The 18,710-nt window shown below is 40.0% G+C and overlaps 1 protein-coding gene across 1 annotated transcript; it reads left to right on the forward strand.

Annotated features, from left to right (window-relative positions):
• Positions 1-82: 82 nt before the first annotated feature.
• On the forward strand, positions 83-18,703 carry LOC124644596 (zinc finger protein 91-like). Its single transcript, XM_047184079.1, has 13 exons — positions 83-460; positions 786-911; positions 1,423-1,690; positions 2,296-2,444; positions 2,973-3,142; positions 5,389-5,469; positions 6,610-6,747; positions 7,289-7,366; positions 7,565-7,738; positions 8,081-8,191; positions 15,235-15,346; positions 17,700-17,798; positions 18,470-18,703. The coding sequence occupies exons 1-13, from the start codon at positions 344-346 to the stop codon at positions 18,617-18,619; spliced, it is 1,773 nt and encodes a 590-aa protein (XP_047040035.1). The 5' UTR covers positions 83-343; the 3' UTR covers positions 18,620-18,703.
• The last annotated feature ends 7 nt before the right edge of the window (positions 18,704-18,710 follow it).

Here is an 18,710-nt window from a genome sequence, read left to right on the forward strand (position 1 = left end):
TTTTTAGCTACGTTTAGGTTTGACCATTCATTTAAGTCATTCCAAAAACAACTAAAAGAGAAACGGTAATCAATATTTGAAAGACTTTATCCTAAGTTGAAACTGGCCTCTTATTGCATTATTTTTTAATAAAAAGTGGAATTTGAGTGTCTTTATATTTTTTTAAATACAATATGTTGTGAAATGGTAGCAAATAATTAAACGTATTTGACATTTGAACGTACCAACAATGGCCGGATGTAAGCGTTCCCTTTCTTTCGCGCAAATGTTTATTTTTGTTATTTATTTACATTTTCTGAATGAAGCATGAATTGAAAGCTAGCTGATTGGTAAAACAGTAAAAATGGATTCTGAAGAGAATATAATTTGTTGCGGCTGCCTCAGCACAGGCCGGAAAATGATACTATTAGTCGAATATTGGAAAAAGCAATCTTTTTTGCAAATTGTTAGTGAAATACCTGTAAGTTTTGGTTTTTCTCACTAAAAGAGTTGATGTTAATTATATATTTTGAATTTAAACTCTAAAACTTTTTTAAAATTCTTTAGGAAAATATGTTTCGGGTATGTTTTTATTTTTGAAGGAATATATAGAAAAATGATATTTTATCCCTCAGTCATGCAACTTACCACCACAAATATGAATAAAATACTCATAGAAAAATAAATAAAACCAGTATTTCAATGCTTCTCCCCAAAGAATCAAACCTAACATCAATTTGTTTCACAGTTATGTTCTAACTTTCACTAAATTGTATCTTTCAAATAAAATATTATCCTTTTCACAGTTGTCAGAAGGTGACACCATGCCAACATGGCTATGCTGGGAATGTGACGCTCAAATGAGCAACTTCACAAAATTCAAGCAGAAAGTCAAAACATCATACTGCCTTTTCACCGATTATATTAAACAGGTATAGAATCTAAATCTCTCTATGTACCTACCTTAGAAACCATCTGTCTAGCCTTTTTCTGAACTATGTTGGAGTCGGCTTCCAGTCTAACTGCATGCAGTTGAGTACTAGTGTGCCAAATGGAGCGACTGCCTGTCTGACCTCCTCAACATAGTTAATAGGTCAACCCGATACCCCTTGGTAAGACTGGTTGTCAGGCTTTCTGGCTTCTGTACCTATAACAACTGTTAAAAATGTTTAAATGACAGGCAGGACCCACAAATTTTGATGTGCCTTGCAAAACAAAGAAATTTTTCAAAGATATGCATATCACAACAGCCACGGTTGCTGTTTTCATATAAGGAGATCAGTCAGCTATGCAAGACATATTATAGTGCTCGCACATTTGCTTGGACTGCGGTGCCCTCTCAACCTTCACTATCATAGCGCGATGGGACGACAATCCGACACCACCAGAGAGAGATCAGAATATACAATCACACATCTTAAAAGCAACCCTTTCATTTCACAGAATACCAACCTTAAAAAACTACAGCCGCAACCAAGATTGACTACACAAAAAATATACAACTTTACACTAGAAGAAAATGAACTACATACCTTCCAAATTGTAACTACGGACAGACCAACATCCCCAATTATCAAAGAGGAGTATATGGATACTTTTGCGGACAATTCGGACGATGAAAAACTAATAAACTTAAAGATGGACAAGAAAAAACTTGTTAAAAAGAAGAGAAAGAAGAAACGGAAAGAGATTGAATTGTATAAAGAGATAGGTATGTGGCAACATGATTAAATATTTATTTTTTTTATACATAGAATTGTATAAATTGATATTTTTCTTTTTTAATACGAACAATTTTATGTATACAAATTTGTATATATTTTGTATATCAACGGGTCTTCAAACCATAGAATATAATAGAATCATTTATTTGCCTTAAGCATGTATGTAAGATGGTACGATATATGCTTAAAAACTTGCTTGCCATTGGCATGCAAATATTTGCAAAATTAATTATGAACTAAAAAATACACATTTTCTACTTAAAATCTAATATTTTTTCATCAATAAACTTTTTAATATTATACTATACTCTCTGTACTAAAAATAATTTGAGCCTACGTTTCAGAGCTTCGGTATTGAGTTCTCTCCAGATCTCAGGCAATTTGTAATACATGATAGGTGCCATACAAAATATACTTTGTATACAGACAGAATTGTGTTGCTGGGGAGTTTGTTGCGCCACTTCTTCCCAGCAAATACACATAGGAAGTGGTGAAGGGCGGGCGTTTTGGGGGCTGGCTTTTGGAAATTTGACCTTCAAAAACTGCTGATTTTCAGCCTACTATGAATAAATGACTTTTTATCTCTTATTAGAGTTGAGTAGAGAAGAATTGGAGGAAGAGAGAAGAGCAGCCATGTTAAAAGAAGATTATGTTAACGCTATGTTTCCCTGTGAACGGTGTATTTTATCTTTTCCTAACGCAGAGGATTTGAAAGACCATATTAGTATTAAACATGATTTGGTAAGTTTTTTGTAAACCCTTGAAATATTTACAAAATACTAGCAAGCGATTTCACCAGCTTCCCGAAGAAGCTAGTTCCTATACCCAGAATAAAAGTAGCATATGTATATTATTCTCTTATATAAACTACGTTTCTGCCAAGTTTCATCAAAATCCATTCGGTAGCTCTTGCGTGAAAGAGGAACAAATATTCATACAAACTTTTGCATTTACAATATTAGTAGTAGGATATTACTTCAAAATTAAAATACCTAATTATATTAAAACAAAATTAATAAAATACAACAGACATGTTTTTTTGCCCGTATTTTAAATAATTTAAGTACCTACGGAACCTTTCCTACTTGAGTGCGACTCGCTCTTGGCCGGTTACGGGTCGCTTGAAATTTCGAAAATTTTAGACCGAGTTTTGGCATGATGTTACCGATGTACCTACACTCGGGCCAACTTTAGACCGAGTTTCGTCACATCGGTAACATAATGGTAACATACAACGAAATTTTTTTTTTTAAATATTTTTTTTTACAGAATGCTTCTAAATTCAAATGTAACGTTTGCGAGTGTTCCTTCGCGTCTGAGGTTTCGTTTAACTATCATACGAATAAACATAAAAAACGTTACGAGTGTGTCGCGTGCTCTGAAAGATGTTTTAGTAAGAGAGGCGTTATAAAGCATTATGAAACTGTACATTATCATGGGTAAGTTTATTATTATTTTTTCACGAGAAAATACTGGTTCTTCATTATGAAATAACACTAATTAATAAAAAAATATCATCAACATTACCAGTATTTTCTCGTGATTATTTTTTAATAATTACCTTTGTTAATTGATAATGAATAACCAGTATTTTGTCGTGATTTCACCCGGGAACTACATCCCACACTCGGTTAAAATTTAGCCTGTGGCCTGTGGATTAATGGGTTTTCTAACACAGAAATATTTTTCAAATCGATCTAGTAGTTTCTGAGTTTTGCGCATTTAAGAAAACTGTTTGTTTTCTCCTCCTCCTCGATCGTTCCCTCAATGCTGAGGATCGTGACTCCTTTTTATTTCGTCAACCAGTTGTCTCCATCGGTTACGTTCCGTTGCTTGGTGTAGTGCAGTGCTGACAGATATCTCCAGTTCCTCCGATATCTGGTCTGACCACCGTTTGGGACTTCTACCTCTAGGTCTTTTGCCTTCAATTTTTCCTGTTACCATCAGGCGTTCCAAGTTGTTAGTGTCTCTGCGAGCAACGTGGCCGAAATACCGTACTATTCGCTGCAAGCAGGTAGTGGCTAAGCGTTTTGTCTTTTCTAGCTTTAGTTGTTGTAGAATGGATACATTTGTGCGGAAGGCTGTCCATGGTATCTGCAGCATACGGCGCCAACACCACATCTCAAAAGCGTCGATTCTCAGCCTGTCGGCAGCTTTAAAAGTCCACGTTTCCGCACCATATAATGCGATGGAAAAGACAAGAGTGCGGACCAGATGTATTTTGGTCCGATATCTGATGTTTCGGTCCTTCCAGACTTTGCTCAACTGGGTCATCGCTGTCTTTGCCATGCCAATTCGCCTACGTATTTCAGGTTCGCTACTTCCCTTATTTGTTATTAACGAGCCAAGGTATTGGAACTGGTTTACGGTCTCGTAGTCTTGTAGGATATCAGTGCGTTGAATAGTGTCAAATCGATCAACGATCATGAGCTTGGTCTTAGATTTGTTAATTGCAAGTCCCATTTCCAGACTGGCTGTTTCTAAACGACGCAGCAGCTCCGCCATTTCGTTTTCGGATGATGCGAAAAGGGTGGTATCGTCTGCATATCTCAGATTAGATATCTTGACTCCACCTATCTTTATGCCACCCTCCCAGTCTTCTAGCGTTTGACGCATAATGTGTTCTCCGTAAATATTAAAGAGTATAGGAGAGCTTATGCATCCCTGACGAACGCCCTTCTGGAATGTGAAACGGCTTGATGTTGTGTCTCCTACTGTTACAGTGCCATAACTCGACTCATAAAGGTTGCGAATCAGCATTACGAGGTGGGAGGGTACCCCCGCTTCGGTAAGTACTTTCCATAGTTTCTCCCACTTGACGCAGTCAAAAGCTTTTTGGTAGTCCACAAAACACATGAAAGTTGGGGTGTTATATTCGTAGCATTTTTCTATTATGAGCCTTAAGTTTAATATTTGTTCTCTCGTTCCCCTTTCTTTTACAAAACCCGCTTGTTCTTGGGGTATTTGCCAATCCAGGAAAGCTCTTAGTCTGGCATTGAGGATGTTAAGGAGAACTTTGCTGGCATGGGATATTAGTGCAATAGTTCTGTAATTACTACAGTTCCGCATCGATCCTTTTTTATGGAGAGGAAGAATTGCGGAGTGTACCCAGTCAGATGGCCAAAGTCCTGTATGCCATATTCTATTGCATATATTATGCAGGCATGTTATTCCATTTGAGCCCAGTCCTTTCAAGACTTCCGCTGTGATTCGATCCGGCCCTGGTGCTTTATTTCTTTTAAGTTTCCGGATCGCATCTTCAACTTCTGAGCGGAGAATGCTGGGCTCTTCATCTCCTATGATTTTATTTGATGAAGTGGATTTGGATGATTGGTCTTGGTAGAGTTCCTCGCAGTATTCTTTCCATCTTTCAGCTACTTTGGCAACTTCATGTATCGGATTCCCATTTTTGTCATCTATCACCCACGAGGAAGGTTTGACTTTGTGTGTTATTTGTTTGACCTTTCTGAAAAGATCAGCAGTTTGATACTTGTCCGCATGATGTTCGATTTCGGTACAGATGTTCTCCAAATACTGGTTCTTATCCCTTCTGCACTGTCTTTGAAAGTCTTTGTCTTTGTTTTCTACAAACGTAAAAACTCTTCAGCATTATTCAGCGTTTATCTAATGCAAGTTAATATTCGTTTATAGGCGTTTTCTATAAAATGAAATGTTGCCTTTTCAGCCCATCAATAGAAATAGAAGTACAAAATCCACATAATGGAGTAACTACAGACCAAGATACAGAAACTACAGGAGATAATAGGTAAGTTTTTTGTCCCGCTATATAAATAAAATAATAATATAATATTAAAACACACAGTACACACTACGCGCTACATTTACTTGCCAAAAGGCTAAGAATCAGAAATGTTTGCCCCAAATAAATATGATTTTTATTTAAAAATATTATGTAATTTTAAAATATAAATATTTTTAAAAAGTCGTGGTGGCCTAGTGGGTAAAGGACCAACCTCTCGAGGGCGAGGGTTGCAACTTTTCTAAGTTTGTATGTACTTTCTGAGTATATCTTAGACACCATTGGCTGTGTTTCGGATGGCACGTTAAACTGTAGGTCCCGGCTGTCATTGATCATCCTTGGCAGTCGTTACGGGTAGTCAGTCAGAAGCCAGTAAGTCTGACACCAGTCTAACCAAGGGGGTAAATAGACTCCGAACACAGGTAGGCCGGAGCAAAGATAATCGATCCAGGTGGGGTATCGCGGGCGGGGCGGACCTTGGGTGCGAGTGCGGGGCTGCCGTGCAGACGATGTCCCACCTAATCGCATGTCCACTGTGCCCTGAAACCTGCTCGCGGGAGGACTTAACGAGCGCCTCCGGCCGTGCTCTCGCTGTGGCGGCATATTGGGCTGACAAAGTGTAGTCTCAATATATGACATGTCATCGACTTGAAAGAAGAAGAAGAATTAGGTGGCCCAGGTAACTGGGTTGAGGAGTCCAGATAGGCAGTCGTTCCTTGTGGCACACTGGTACTCAGCTGCATCCGGTTAGACTGGAAGCCGACCCCAACATAGTTGGGAAAAGGCTAGGCAGATGATGTAAGGTATGCGGCCTCTTCTCATACAGAGAAGAAATAAGCGTTAATCATCACGTAACCTTTGTGGACTTTAAAATATTTTACTAAACAGCCCGTAGTCTGCAAGTTAAGAAGGTATGTTAATGTCGGTCCTGCTTGTGATCTCTCTCCGGTGGTGTCGGATTGTCGTCCCATCGCGCCATGAGAGTGAAGGAATAGTGAGTGCACCTGTGTCCAAGCAAATGCTCGTGCACTATAATATGTCCAGCGCAGCTGGCTGATCTCCCTATATGAGAACAGCCGCCGTGACCGAAATCGGTCTTGGACGTATTATTATTACTATTGACTCTAATGTATTTAACATTTTCAGCACAAAACAGTCGTCAGCTTCATTCGCTTGTGAGTTTTGTGACAAAAGTTTTAGATGGAAAGCTTCTTTAAGGAAACATGTAGAGACGCATAGAATAGAGACCGGACAGAAACGTAAGCCGTATTGTGAACCTTGCAGGTCAGTTTTAGATTATATTTTTAAGTTTTTTAATCTGTTTTTAATACTTTTCATGGATTTGTAAGGTACGAAGTTCTGCCGGCGGTTTCTCCAGCTTCTTAATTTTATTGTTTATTAATTGAAACCAAAATTAATAATATATATTATTATATATATATATTCTTTTAATTTTAGTTGAACATAATCAATATCTTAACGTTACACTTAGGTAAAGTAAACATATATATATATACACAACTTAAAACTAAAATTAAACTATATGGGCCTTACTACAAAAACTTTAAACCCTGTTTTACACTTGTCTAATAAAATTGTGGCTGCAAAATGAACCATATGTCAACGTTATAATTTGACATTTTTTTAGACAAGGCATAAACTGACGTTTAAAAGTTTTTGTGGTAAGACGGTATTTATTTACATGTTGTGTTGAAAAAGACAAAATAAGAAAAAAAAAAGACAAAACAAAATTAGTATGACTTAAAATATGTCTTATGAGTATGCCATGTAAAAAATACTGTTAATTTCCTATTTCCATTTACAGGTTGTCGTTTACAAATACATCGAATTTACAGAAACATGTGAAAACCAGTTCAAAACATCAAATACAATTAAAACTTAGGTAAGACACCACTTAGACAAGTTCTTGGTTCTCCAAAAGCATAAGTTTCTTCCGTAAAAATTGCTTAGCTTCCGTTGCTTACGTAAAAATTACGTAAGTAACTTCCGTAAGTGGTAAGCAATTCTTAGAAATTACTGTAAGCGACTTACGAAGGGGTTTACATTTGCAAATTTGTCGTAAGTCAATTATTATTTACAGGAAACTAAAAGAATCATTACCGGAAGACGCGACAAACTCAGAAAAACAAGAAAAAGTTGACCAAATCAAATGCTCTGTTAACTCTTCAAAAGAAAAGTATCCGTGCCCACAATGTGATAAGAAGTTTCAATGGCGAGGGAATTTACTGAGACATTTAAACAGTCATGTCGCTAGGTAAGATAATGTTGATATTTTAACCGAAAACAGGGAAAGGCGAGCTTTATTTATTTATTGCATAATCTAGACTAGACAGACTTTAACTTGCTCATAAGAACAAACATGCTTCACTTTCATACATATTGTTTGAACATTCGTAAAATAATGAAGCATTGAGATACTCCTCCTTTTTAGAAGTGGGTTAAAAATTGTCGGTTGAATCGCTTAATAAAACGTACCATAGAGAACAACTCTTGACCATATTCTACGTCAATTTCACCACAATCGGTTCAGCTTTCTACCGTTCACGGTAAACAAAATTACTTTTTTTTAATAATTACAAATGTGTACAATTTTTAGGGCAAATGGCGAATTAGTATGTGAACCGTGCAACCGAACATTTTCTTCCATCGCTACATACAAACAACACATGAAGATTAGCAGAAAGCATGTCAGCGAGAATGATTTCAAGTAAGTAATCATCTTCCGAGCCTTTTTCCCAACTATGTTGTGTTCGGCTTCCAGTCTAACCGGATGCAGCTGAATACCAGTGTGCCACAAGGAGCGACTGCCCATCTGACCTCCTCAACTCAGTTACCCGGGCAACCCGATACTCCTTGGTTAGACCGGGGCCCGATTCTCCTAATTTTACTTAAGCGACGTACGATTCACGTTCGACTCAATTCGACTGAGATTGAATCGTATGTGGCATTCCGCTATTTTTTCTTTGAAATAAACGTTTTTATCCTTTTCTGTCATTCTATAATAGCAGCGTTTTACCTGAAATAAAACGCATATTAAATACTTACCTTATTTGAAGCTTACTAGTTTGAGATAGGCACCTACGTGTTTTCCGCTTTTATCTCCGTCCTTTTCTACCCCATATCTTGCATCTCTCTCGCACACCGACCAGTTTCACTCCCCACCAGGCAGGAGGCGACGAGTGTTCTCGGCGGCCACAGTTCGTCATTGAGTCGAAAACACCAGGCAGAAATTAAAATGTAAGCTTCAAATAAGGTAAGTATTTAATATGCGTTTTATTTCAGGTAAAACGCTGCTATTAAATTCTTGACCGTTATTTGAAGCTTACTAGTTTGAGACGTGTTTGTTATCGCCTGGTGGAAGTGGACGCCAATGTGAGCAAAAGCACAATGAAATTGTGTATGTAAATAGGTACTTAGGTACACGAGTAATCACATGTAAGTATGTGTATTGCGTCCTGGAATACTAATGTAATCAAAGTTAACTGGTACTGGTACTCAGCTACATCCTGTTAGACTGGAAGCCGACCCCAACATAGTTGGGAAATGGGCTCGAAGGATGAGTAATAAAAATTAAAAGAGAGATGCAAGAACAAAAGCAAAATTGATTTCATTTTCTAATAGTAATTAACAAAAACATTGCGATACTTCTTAATAACAATAGTAACAAAAATATAGACATTAATCAGCTGGATTAATTAAATAATCGAGATAACTTGCTACTTCTATTTAGTGGGTATCTTTCCCTTCTGTAAAAATGGGCAAATGTATTGCCTGATCGCCAATTACCCTTTGCTAATATATCGTCCAAAAGTATATTGTCAACACAGATTTTGACGCTACCGCCGAGTGGAAGCTTCCTGGGGTTGTAGTTATTCCTGCCTCTTTTAACAATGTCTTAATCCACCCGCATCATCGTTCGGGTGCCTGCCTTTGGTTGGCCTCTAACGGATATAAATAAATTTAAGGAATTAGCCGATGTCCGTCTATCTTCTAACAAGGCTTTAGTCTTTCTGACCCAATACACTGGACTTAGATTTATATTTTCCTGATTATCCATCAAACAACAACCCGACTGCCTATGACTAGAACTGTCGGTCTTAGAGCCAAAGACTGGCCCTAAGATTAAATTATCTTTGTTGTTTTTGAAATGTTCTGGGTCTATTGCAAGCAAGGAAAGATCATGGACTCGCCTTTCCGAAACAAGCTAGCAAAAGAAAGAGCAGCAGTGTGCCTGGAAGTTGCAAATGGATTATTCTCGTCTACGTTTACTGCACTTAAGTAGGTTACCAATTGGTCATTATTCCAGATGGACGGCTTCCCGGGGAACAGGTTTGCTCAGCGCTATTGATTTTAAATTGTGTCCGACTAGAACGTGTGAACCTAGCTCTCCAGTGGTTTCTGCATTGCATAGTGTAGCTATAACTGACTTGTGTAATAAAATAGTATTGTATGTTAGTTTATTTACTATGTGTAAGTCTGCTAAAAATTGGGTAAGTATAGGTCCAAATAGGGATTCAAGGCTTCATAGGATCCAATTTCATACTTTTCGCCCCAATTTAACCATCGACTCCAAGCTGATTGATAAGTGTTGCGTGTGGATTGAAGAAGACTTCAGTCGGAGAGACTCCTTGTCCCTCCCCCCCCCCCCCATTTCCCTGACCTTGGCAGGGGGTATCCCCGTTGCTGTGTCTATCGGTTTCTGCTCGAGGTTCATCAGTGTGTAGGGTACTGCTAATGATCGGGACTTCAAATCTGCTCGCCAAAATACCTGGTGCCACCGAAGGAACTACTATGAGATTAACTCCCGTTCCTGAATTGAGATGACTGAGGACCTACGGTATAAGGTAAGGTGGCGGTAATACCCATGCTAGCGGGTAAGTCAAAACTTGAGAAAAAGGCATCGTGGAACCCCGCTTTCGGGTCCTTCAGATCTAGGGGCACGTAGTACACAACTATTTGTCCCTGGGCTCGCTTCGAGGCAAGTAGGTCCACTGCTGATACAAGATGCCACTCCGGTGGAGGTTTGTGTCGGGAGAGATGGTCTGCCTGACTGTTGAATAGGGCTGGTATATGATTCACGACGTGATAGATTTGATACAGCTCAAGATAACTGAATACTCTGTACGTCAAGTTCGGTAGGCTCCTTGATCGGGTGCAACCTTGATTTCTTAGATATGACACCACAGTCCCATTTTTGCATTGAAAAATGGCTGTTGATCTCTTTAGCAACTTGCCGTGATTTTCCAGTTAATACTGCAAGCATCTCTTTCAGATCGCAGTGAAAGCCTTTTTCTCTCTCGTTCCATGAACCCATTACGGGAGTTCCGTTCAGTTGTGCCCCCATCCTACATCGGAGGCGTCCGTGGTTATAAGGTGACAGGGAAGTGGCGAATGAATATCCAAGGTTTGGTGGCAGCTGACCAGCCACCACTTTAGATCTGCTAAGGCATCTGCTGGTAGGTTCAACATTGCTATACTCCATTCACCGAGCCGTGAGCCCACAATGTAACCAAAGAATGACACTTTTTCAAAATGGTGGGTATAACCCGACCGATGACAAAAACGTCACATTTTTATGTAAAATGTTCTTAGTATCGTGGTCTTCAATTAAGTAGGGTTCTATGTATGACAGTCAAGACTTCTAGGTTCATTTTACATGTAAACGATTTACTACATATTTCATTAAAATTAAGAAAATAATTTACGGCCTTTATTATACATATTTGATTTCAAATAAGTTTGAAAAGATTGCATAAGTTCCACAGACATCGTTCTAAAATATCATTTCTAATGTTGTCAGTATATTACCTTCGTAGTTATTTTTATAAAATATGATCATTACTTCAATCGTGACTTATAAGAACCCTTTTTATGGTTTGTTCACCGTTTGGCTCACGGTTCCATGAATAGGGTAGGTATAGATTGCTGTTCAACACTGCATTGAGGAAAGTGAGGAGAGCCCGGTAATGCAGTCTGCCGTATGGAACAACGAAAACTTGCGAAGTTTAAAAGTCCTATCAAGCTATGCAGGTCTTCTAAGTTTGTCGTGCTGTTTGTCACGTAGTGCGTTTTGTCATTATCTTGTTGATAATGCTTGCGATTTATTCACTTGCCATCCAAAACGTGGTGCAAATGATCCCAAAGTAGGCAAATATATCTTGGTGAGCCACCAGAAAATCGAGATACACAATTATAAGTAACCCTTGAGTTTTCAAAGTTTGAGCCACCCAAATTGGTCACTGTGGCGAAGGTCTTGGGTGCCGTGCTTAAGCCAAATGGTAGGCACGTAATCTGAAGCAGTCTTCTTCTGTATACTAGTCGAAGAACATGTCTGTGACCTCCGGCTACCGGAAGGTAGAAGTAAGCCTGGGCGAGATCCACTTGCACAGCCATTCGTCTTTCTGAAGAAACTCTAGCAACTTGTTGAACTCTAGCAACTTCTATGAACTTGTTGAGAACCTTGAGATTGAGTATTGGACGGTTCTTTCCGTCGCCTTTTGGGCACAAGAAACATATTGGAAAGAAAGCTGGCAGAATTTGCAGCTATCAATAGAACTTTTTGTTTTATCATTTGGGATATGACGACATCCATCTCTTTGGACTCTCTGGTCAAATCTGGCATTATCTATCAAAGGTGGCTCTTGGCCAATGGTATGCGATACCCAGTTATTATTTTTGACAAGAAAGGCGGAGCTCCCATTTCTTTCCATTGGTCTTGATATAATGTTAGGCAACCCGCCTGGAAAGTCATAACTTACGTGCCTTGTTGGACGCATCAAAGTCCGCCTGCGGTCCTGGACGCTTTCTGTTTCCTCTGTTGGACATGGTTCCTATTGTAATTTACTCGTGATATCCCAAGGGAGCTTTTAGAGTTTTGCGTCACACGCCATTCAGCGTGAGTGTGATTACCATTTCCCTTCGAGGGAAGGTTATAATGGCGACTCTTCGAAAGTCGATCCAAAAAGCCACCCTGCGAGGGTAGATTGCAATGATGGTACGACCCGCAACATGCATGATTGGTACCCTGCGAGGGTCCGTGATAATGAGCCGACCCCTGCGGGGGGTGGCTAGTATACTTACTGGTCCCTGCTTTGTAATGATGCTGCGACTCGCAAAATGCAAGATTGGTACCCTGCGCGGGTCCGTGATAATGAAACGACCCCTGTGGGGGGTGGCTAGTATACTTACTGGTCCCCACTTTGTAATGATGCTGCGTCTCGCAACATGCAAGATTGGTACCCTGCGCGGGTCCGTGAAAATGAGCCAACCCCTGTGGGGGGTGGCTAACATACTTACTGGCAGTCCTAGGCGGAGCGTACCAAGTCTTTCAAGGCCGAAAAGCATCACACGCCGAGATAATGAGCCGACCCCTACGGGGGGTGGCTAACAGACTTACTGGCAGTCCGAGGGGAGCGTACCAAGTCTTTCAAGGCCGAAAAGCATCACACGCCGAGATAATGAGCCGACCCCTACGGGGGGTGGCTAACAGACTTACTGGCAGTCCGAGGGGAGCGTACCAAGTCTTTCAAGGCCGAAAACCATCACACGCCGTGATAATGAGCCGACCCCCATGGGAGGTGGCTAACAGACTTACTGGTAGTCCGAGGGGAGCGTACCAAGTCTTTCAAGGCCGAAAAGCTTTCTTGACACCATCAGCCCTCTTCAAGTGCGGTAGTGATCAGTCCGAACTAAGGAGATGCTGGTTGGACCGCACCTCACACCATTCTTTTTTGTCAAACCGTTGAACGCCTTGCAGGATTGAACTAGGGCCACAGGTGCCTTAGGAACTTCGGGCTTGCTTTCTTTTCCATAGTCACGTGCACGGGCTGTGGTAGCTTTATTATTTACCGCATCTGTATTTGCTTTATAAGTCACTCATTCTGAAAACAAATTACTGAAAAAAAAGTACACGGAAGAAACTCGTGACAAAAAAGGGGTAGATGTACAAAATATTAACACTTGATTTCGCAAAATCGAATATCGAACGGTAAAACCGTTAACAAATTGTATAAAATATTATAAACTCACCTGTGTTCTGCGAGAGCACTGAGTTTATTTTTCAACGAAATACTACAGCGGTTGGTTAGACAACCTTCTCGGGCGGAAAACAAGACGCCAATGACGAACTGTGGCCGCCGAGAACACTCGTCGCCTCCTGCCTGGTGGGGAGTGAAACTGGTCGGTGTGCGAGAGAGATGCAAGATATGGGGTAGAAAAGGACGGAGATAAAAGCGGAAAACACGTAGGTGCCTATCTCAAACTAGTAAGCTTCAAATAACGGTCAAGAATTTAATGAATCATTTGTCTGCAAATGATTTACGATTGCAAAATGATTGTACAGCAAACTACCGTATAGACCAAAATCACCAAAATAGCAGACCAATCGCACACCAATCAAATGTCAATCGAATACGATTGGTCTTTTATTAGTAGCAGAATGCCCGATATGGTTAAAACTGCTATTCCGATCATATTGCGATTCGATTTCTATTAAGGTAGGACCGCACTTAAGCGACACTCCTCGGCAGTGGAGCGATGCGACACGTAACGACACTATAGGTATACCGCACTTGAACTGCAGTGCTGCGACAGTTTGCAGCAAATTTTGTCTGTCACTTGTCTGTCACGAATTCATATAATGTTCATTTTGATGATCATATATCTCAGGATACTGACTGACTAACATAATTAATTTCTCTTCGTCGAAAGCCATTTCAAACACGACTTCTCGTTTAAACCAAAACTTGAAAAAAGTGAAGTGTCGCGTTGCTTGCTATATTGCACTTAACGGCAGCGGAACTACGCGACGCGACAGGTTGCGACACTTTTGGTCAGTTGCCCAACTTTGCCGCTGAGTGTCGCGTCGCGTAGTTCCGCTGCTGCATAGTGCGTTATACCTCATACAATTTCTTACAAAGAATATTTTGTCGTTACGTGCCGCGTCGCGCAGTGTCGCTAAGTGCGGTCTTGCCTTTAGATTTTGACATTATTAACTTAGGAGAATCGGGCCCCTGGTGTCAGACTAACTGACTTCTGACTACCCGTAACGACTGCCAAGGATGTTCAATGACAGCCGGGACCTACAGTTTAACGTGCCATCCGAAACACAGTCAATGGTGTCTAAGATATACTTAGAAAGTACATACAAACTTAGAAAAGTTTGATTTCAAGTAAATATTAACTAAGAATTCCCATATAAATTGATAACCCCTTTTTTAAGTCTTATAGGTTTTCTATTTACATATTATACTAGTATATCCGCAGTTTCACATTCACGCAGTGTCATTGAACATCTTTGGCAGTCGTTACGGGTAGTCAGAAGCCAGTAAGTCTGACACCAGTCTAACCAAGGGGTATCGGGTTGCCCGGGCAACTGGGTTGAGGAGGTCAGATAGGCAGTCGCTTCTTGTAAAGCACTGGTACTCAGCTACATCCGGTTAGACTGGAAGCCAACCCCAACATAGTTGGGAAAAGGCTCGGAGGATGATGATCCGCAGTTTCACCCGTGTCCCAGGGAAACTTCTTCCCGTATCGGGGTAAAATATAGAATATATTGCCCGGAGACAGTGTAGCTTCCAAACAGTGAAATATTTTGTCAAATCGGTTCAATAATTTCAAAGCCAATAATTATGACTGAAGCGATTTTGATGAAACACATTTAAAAACCTGTAAAACGCGTATTAACTCGAAAAATCACAACACCTCTCTTTCTGCATCCACATGCATGCATTCACAACCACTTTATTAAAGGTACATGTGCAGCGACTGCGGTAAAAGATTTGCGAATAAAACGCGTCTCAAAGACCACGTGGATTGGGAACATTTGAAGAACTATCGTCACACCTGTAATGTTTGCCAGAAGGTAAGTTTTATTTTTAGGTATACTATAAGTCACCTCGCAGTTTTATACGATTCTCGAGGGAACTATAGTCTGTTTTTTAATCTCGTAGACTAAATTGACACTTGCAAATAGAGATGGGTAACTCAGGAGTGATAGATAAAAAATATATGTATCTTTCCGTTCTGATCACTCACTCTTTGTATCAGTTCAAATCCGAATGTATCAGTGTATCTTTAACAACTCATTCAATCCGTCGTCCGTTTGTATCTGTGTTGCTTTCGCACACACAGCGTTGAGCGGCTGGTGTCACGGTTTATCATCGAAAAGTCCAGACATCTCTTTCGCACTTCCCTACTTAGAATGTTCTGTCTCACTTTCTCGATACCGAGAATAAGTGTTTGACCATTATTTTTATTTATTTATTCGATTTACACGACTTTAACAGCCAATTACATAAATCGTAAACTTACATTTAAAATGAAAAATAAAACTTAAAAAAAAAAACTTAAAAATATTATAAACTGATATACGAATCTATCTATCCTAAACGAATCTATCACTCTTGACTCTTAGTTCGTACTGATTTAGTGGTACATTGGATTGAATTGATCGAAGCGAGTCACTCTGAGCAACAGTACAATGTCACTCGCGGATTCGAAAGGATATAGAGATACAAAAGAGTGATACATATCCCAGTGATCAAAAGATACATATCAATCTTTTCTTTTCAATGATACGTTTTTCCCATGTCTACTTGCAAAATGTCAAACTTACAAATAATGTTGCCAGCTCTTTTGTGCAGTGTTGTACCTACGATACCGATTTGTTGAATCGTAACCTTTTATCGATAATAGACGAATTTATTTTTCATTCAAAGTTCTATATTTAAAATCCACGTTCGTACACACAGCTGCACGACGTGGAAACTGCCAGGGAAATCTGACCACGCAACGCCATGCGTAATCCGACCATGTTTGAATGCCTTTAAATTAAACAAAAAAAAAATAGACACGATCAGTGTTAAAACGGCAATCTTAACCCTTTTCTCTTACGAAGCGGCAAAACTTAAAAAATACGGCAACTATGGAACTTGACACCATACGAACTGATGATTAAAAATATTCCTCAGACATGGAGTCATTATCTGAATCAGATTAACGCGAATGCCAGTAATTAAATTATGTTATTAACAATATATGTTTTACATTATTAATGTTGTATTATTAGGTTTCAAATAAGTACCTACACATTATTTCAGGATAACGTATTGTAAAAAACGATACTTGATTTTATTAACGGTAAGTTTCGGTTGTGCCACATCACTATTTAAAAATTGCAATGAACTGACCACACTCGTAATGTCAGTTTAAGGTCTCAGCACACATATGGGATCGGAAAGGGATCGTAACCGTAAAGCCTTTCGCCTCGCTGTCAACCAGGCGTCAACCTACCGTATGCACGTAACGAAAGCGTATCTGCAGCGCCTGTACGTCAACTCGGCTACGGCTAGGCGACACCGCGCTTACGCCTCGCCGCACGAGGCACTTCTTCAATAAGTTTCTCCCTTTGCATCGTTATTTTGTGTTTGAATCGAACTTAAAATTTTAAATAAAACATACGCGCAACACGAATGAAATACTCCTTGCGAATGGCGGCGTCTTTAGCAGGCAAGTCGTGGGAGGGGAAAGGGGAAAGGGTGGACGAAGAGATGTGAGCTCGGGTACGGAGAGACGTAAGCGCTGGGACGGAGAAACGTAAGCGCGGGGACGATGAGCCGTAAGCGCGGGAATTCAAGTTCGGAGCCTGTTCCGAGGCGAGGCGATTACGTTATTATTCCGATTAGTGTGCGTTGCAGTAGGGAGTTTAATACAAACCATTCTGAACGGCTCGAGGCGATACGGTGACGATCCCTTTCCGATCCCATATGTGTGCTGAGACCCTTAGTCTACGAGATTAAAAAACACTATACTTCTCAGATAAAAGGAACTGTATATTGTTATGACGTGATTAACATACACCCTTACGTCCTTAAAAATGGCTCAATGGTAAAATATTATTGTGTTGAAATGAAGACCGTATTTCAGTCCCAGAAATACTCATTTCATTCCTAGTTTTACCAAAAACAGTCCGAGTTGTGTTAATTACAAGCCGAGTTTTAATAATTTTGTACCGATTTGTACTAACTTCGGCCCGAGTTGTACTGACACCGGGCCGGATTGTACTAACAACAGGCCGACTTGTGCTAACAGTGGGCCGACATGTACTAACACCGAGTCGGGTTGTAAATACTAATAGGTCCTAAAAATACATATGACGTTTTTATAAATAGGTATGAAAATTCATCGATAAATTGGTTTGTTTGTTTTTCGTACAGGTATTCAAAAGCCACACGTCATTATACTTACACAAACAAGTTGTCCACAAGAAGGACAGCGCTGAGCACTTGTGCGATCACTGTGGAAAACCTTTCCCGGTAAGTTTATATATATTTGTAATAAATACTAGTTGTTTCCCGCGGTTTCGCTCTCTTTCTGAGAGAGTACCTGTTTTATTTTGATGTATACGCTATGTCACTGCTAGGTGTTTCGTCTAACTCTGTTCAGTAAATAGTTTTTATTGCGCTGAAATGGCGTAGTTATTCGGAAATGTTATGGTACATAATAGTAAAGGCGGGTCCAGACATGTATTATTTGCCCGATCCGATCACCGTATCGTATCAAGCACCGTATCAAGTTGTGGACGCCTCCGATTTGCTTCGTATGATGGACAAAAACCGACACGATATGGAACGGGCCGTATCGTATCATAACGGCGTATCGAGATCGTGTATCCTTACCCGTCCACATATGCGATCATGATAGGTACCTACGCTTCGACGAAACGGATACGGTGATCGGATCGGGCAAATGATACCTACATGTCTGGACCCGTCTTTAGTGTGTTTCTGCCTTTAAATGATAATAATAGTTTAGAATTAGTTAAAAGTATTTTTTAATGTACTGGCATTAAATGCCCAATGTTGCTGTGCCCTAACAGGGTCCACAAATGTACGTACCTGTAAGCTTATTGTAGGTAACACAATTTGAAACTTGTGGAACGCAATAAATGACATGAATATGAATGTGTCTTTCTTTCCTTCCGTAGAACCAAGGAAAGCTACGCGTGCACGTGCTAGCGCGTCACAGCGGCGCGACACATGCGTGCGATGCGTGCGGCGCGCGGTTCAGCTGGCTGTCGTGTCTGTCGCGCCACTGCCGCAACCTGCATCCGCGACACAACGATGTCACAGCTTAGATACTGACATTATAATTTATTTGTACTAATTGAGATTAAAATACAAAATAAAGATGGCGTCTTAATAAAACGAAAAAAGCATTATTTTGTC

Source organism: Helicoverpa zea, chromosome 30 (assembly GCF_022581195.2).
Source record: "Helicoverpa zea isolate HzStark_Cry1AcR chromosome 30, ilHelZeax1.1, whole genome shotgun sequence".
Lineage (NCBI taxonomy): Eukaryota > Metazoa > Arthropoda > Insecta > Lepidoptera > Noctuidae > Helicoverpa > Helicoverpa zea.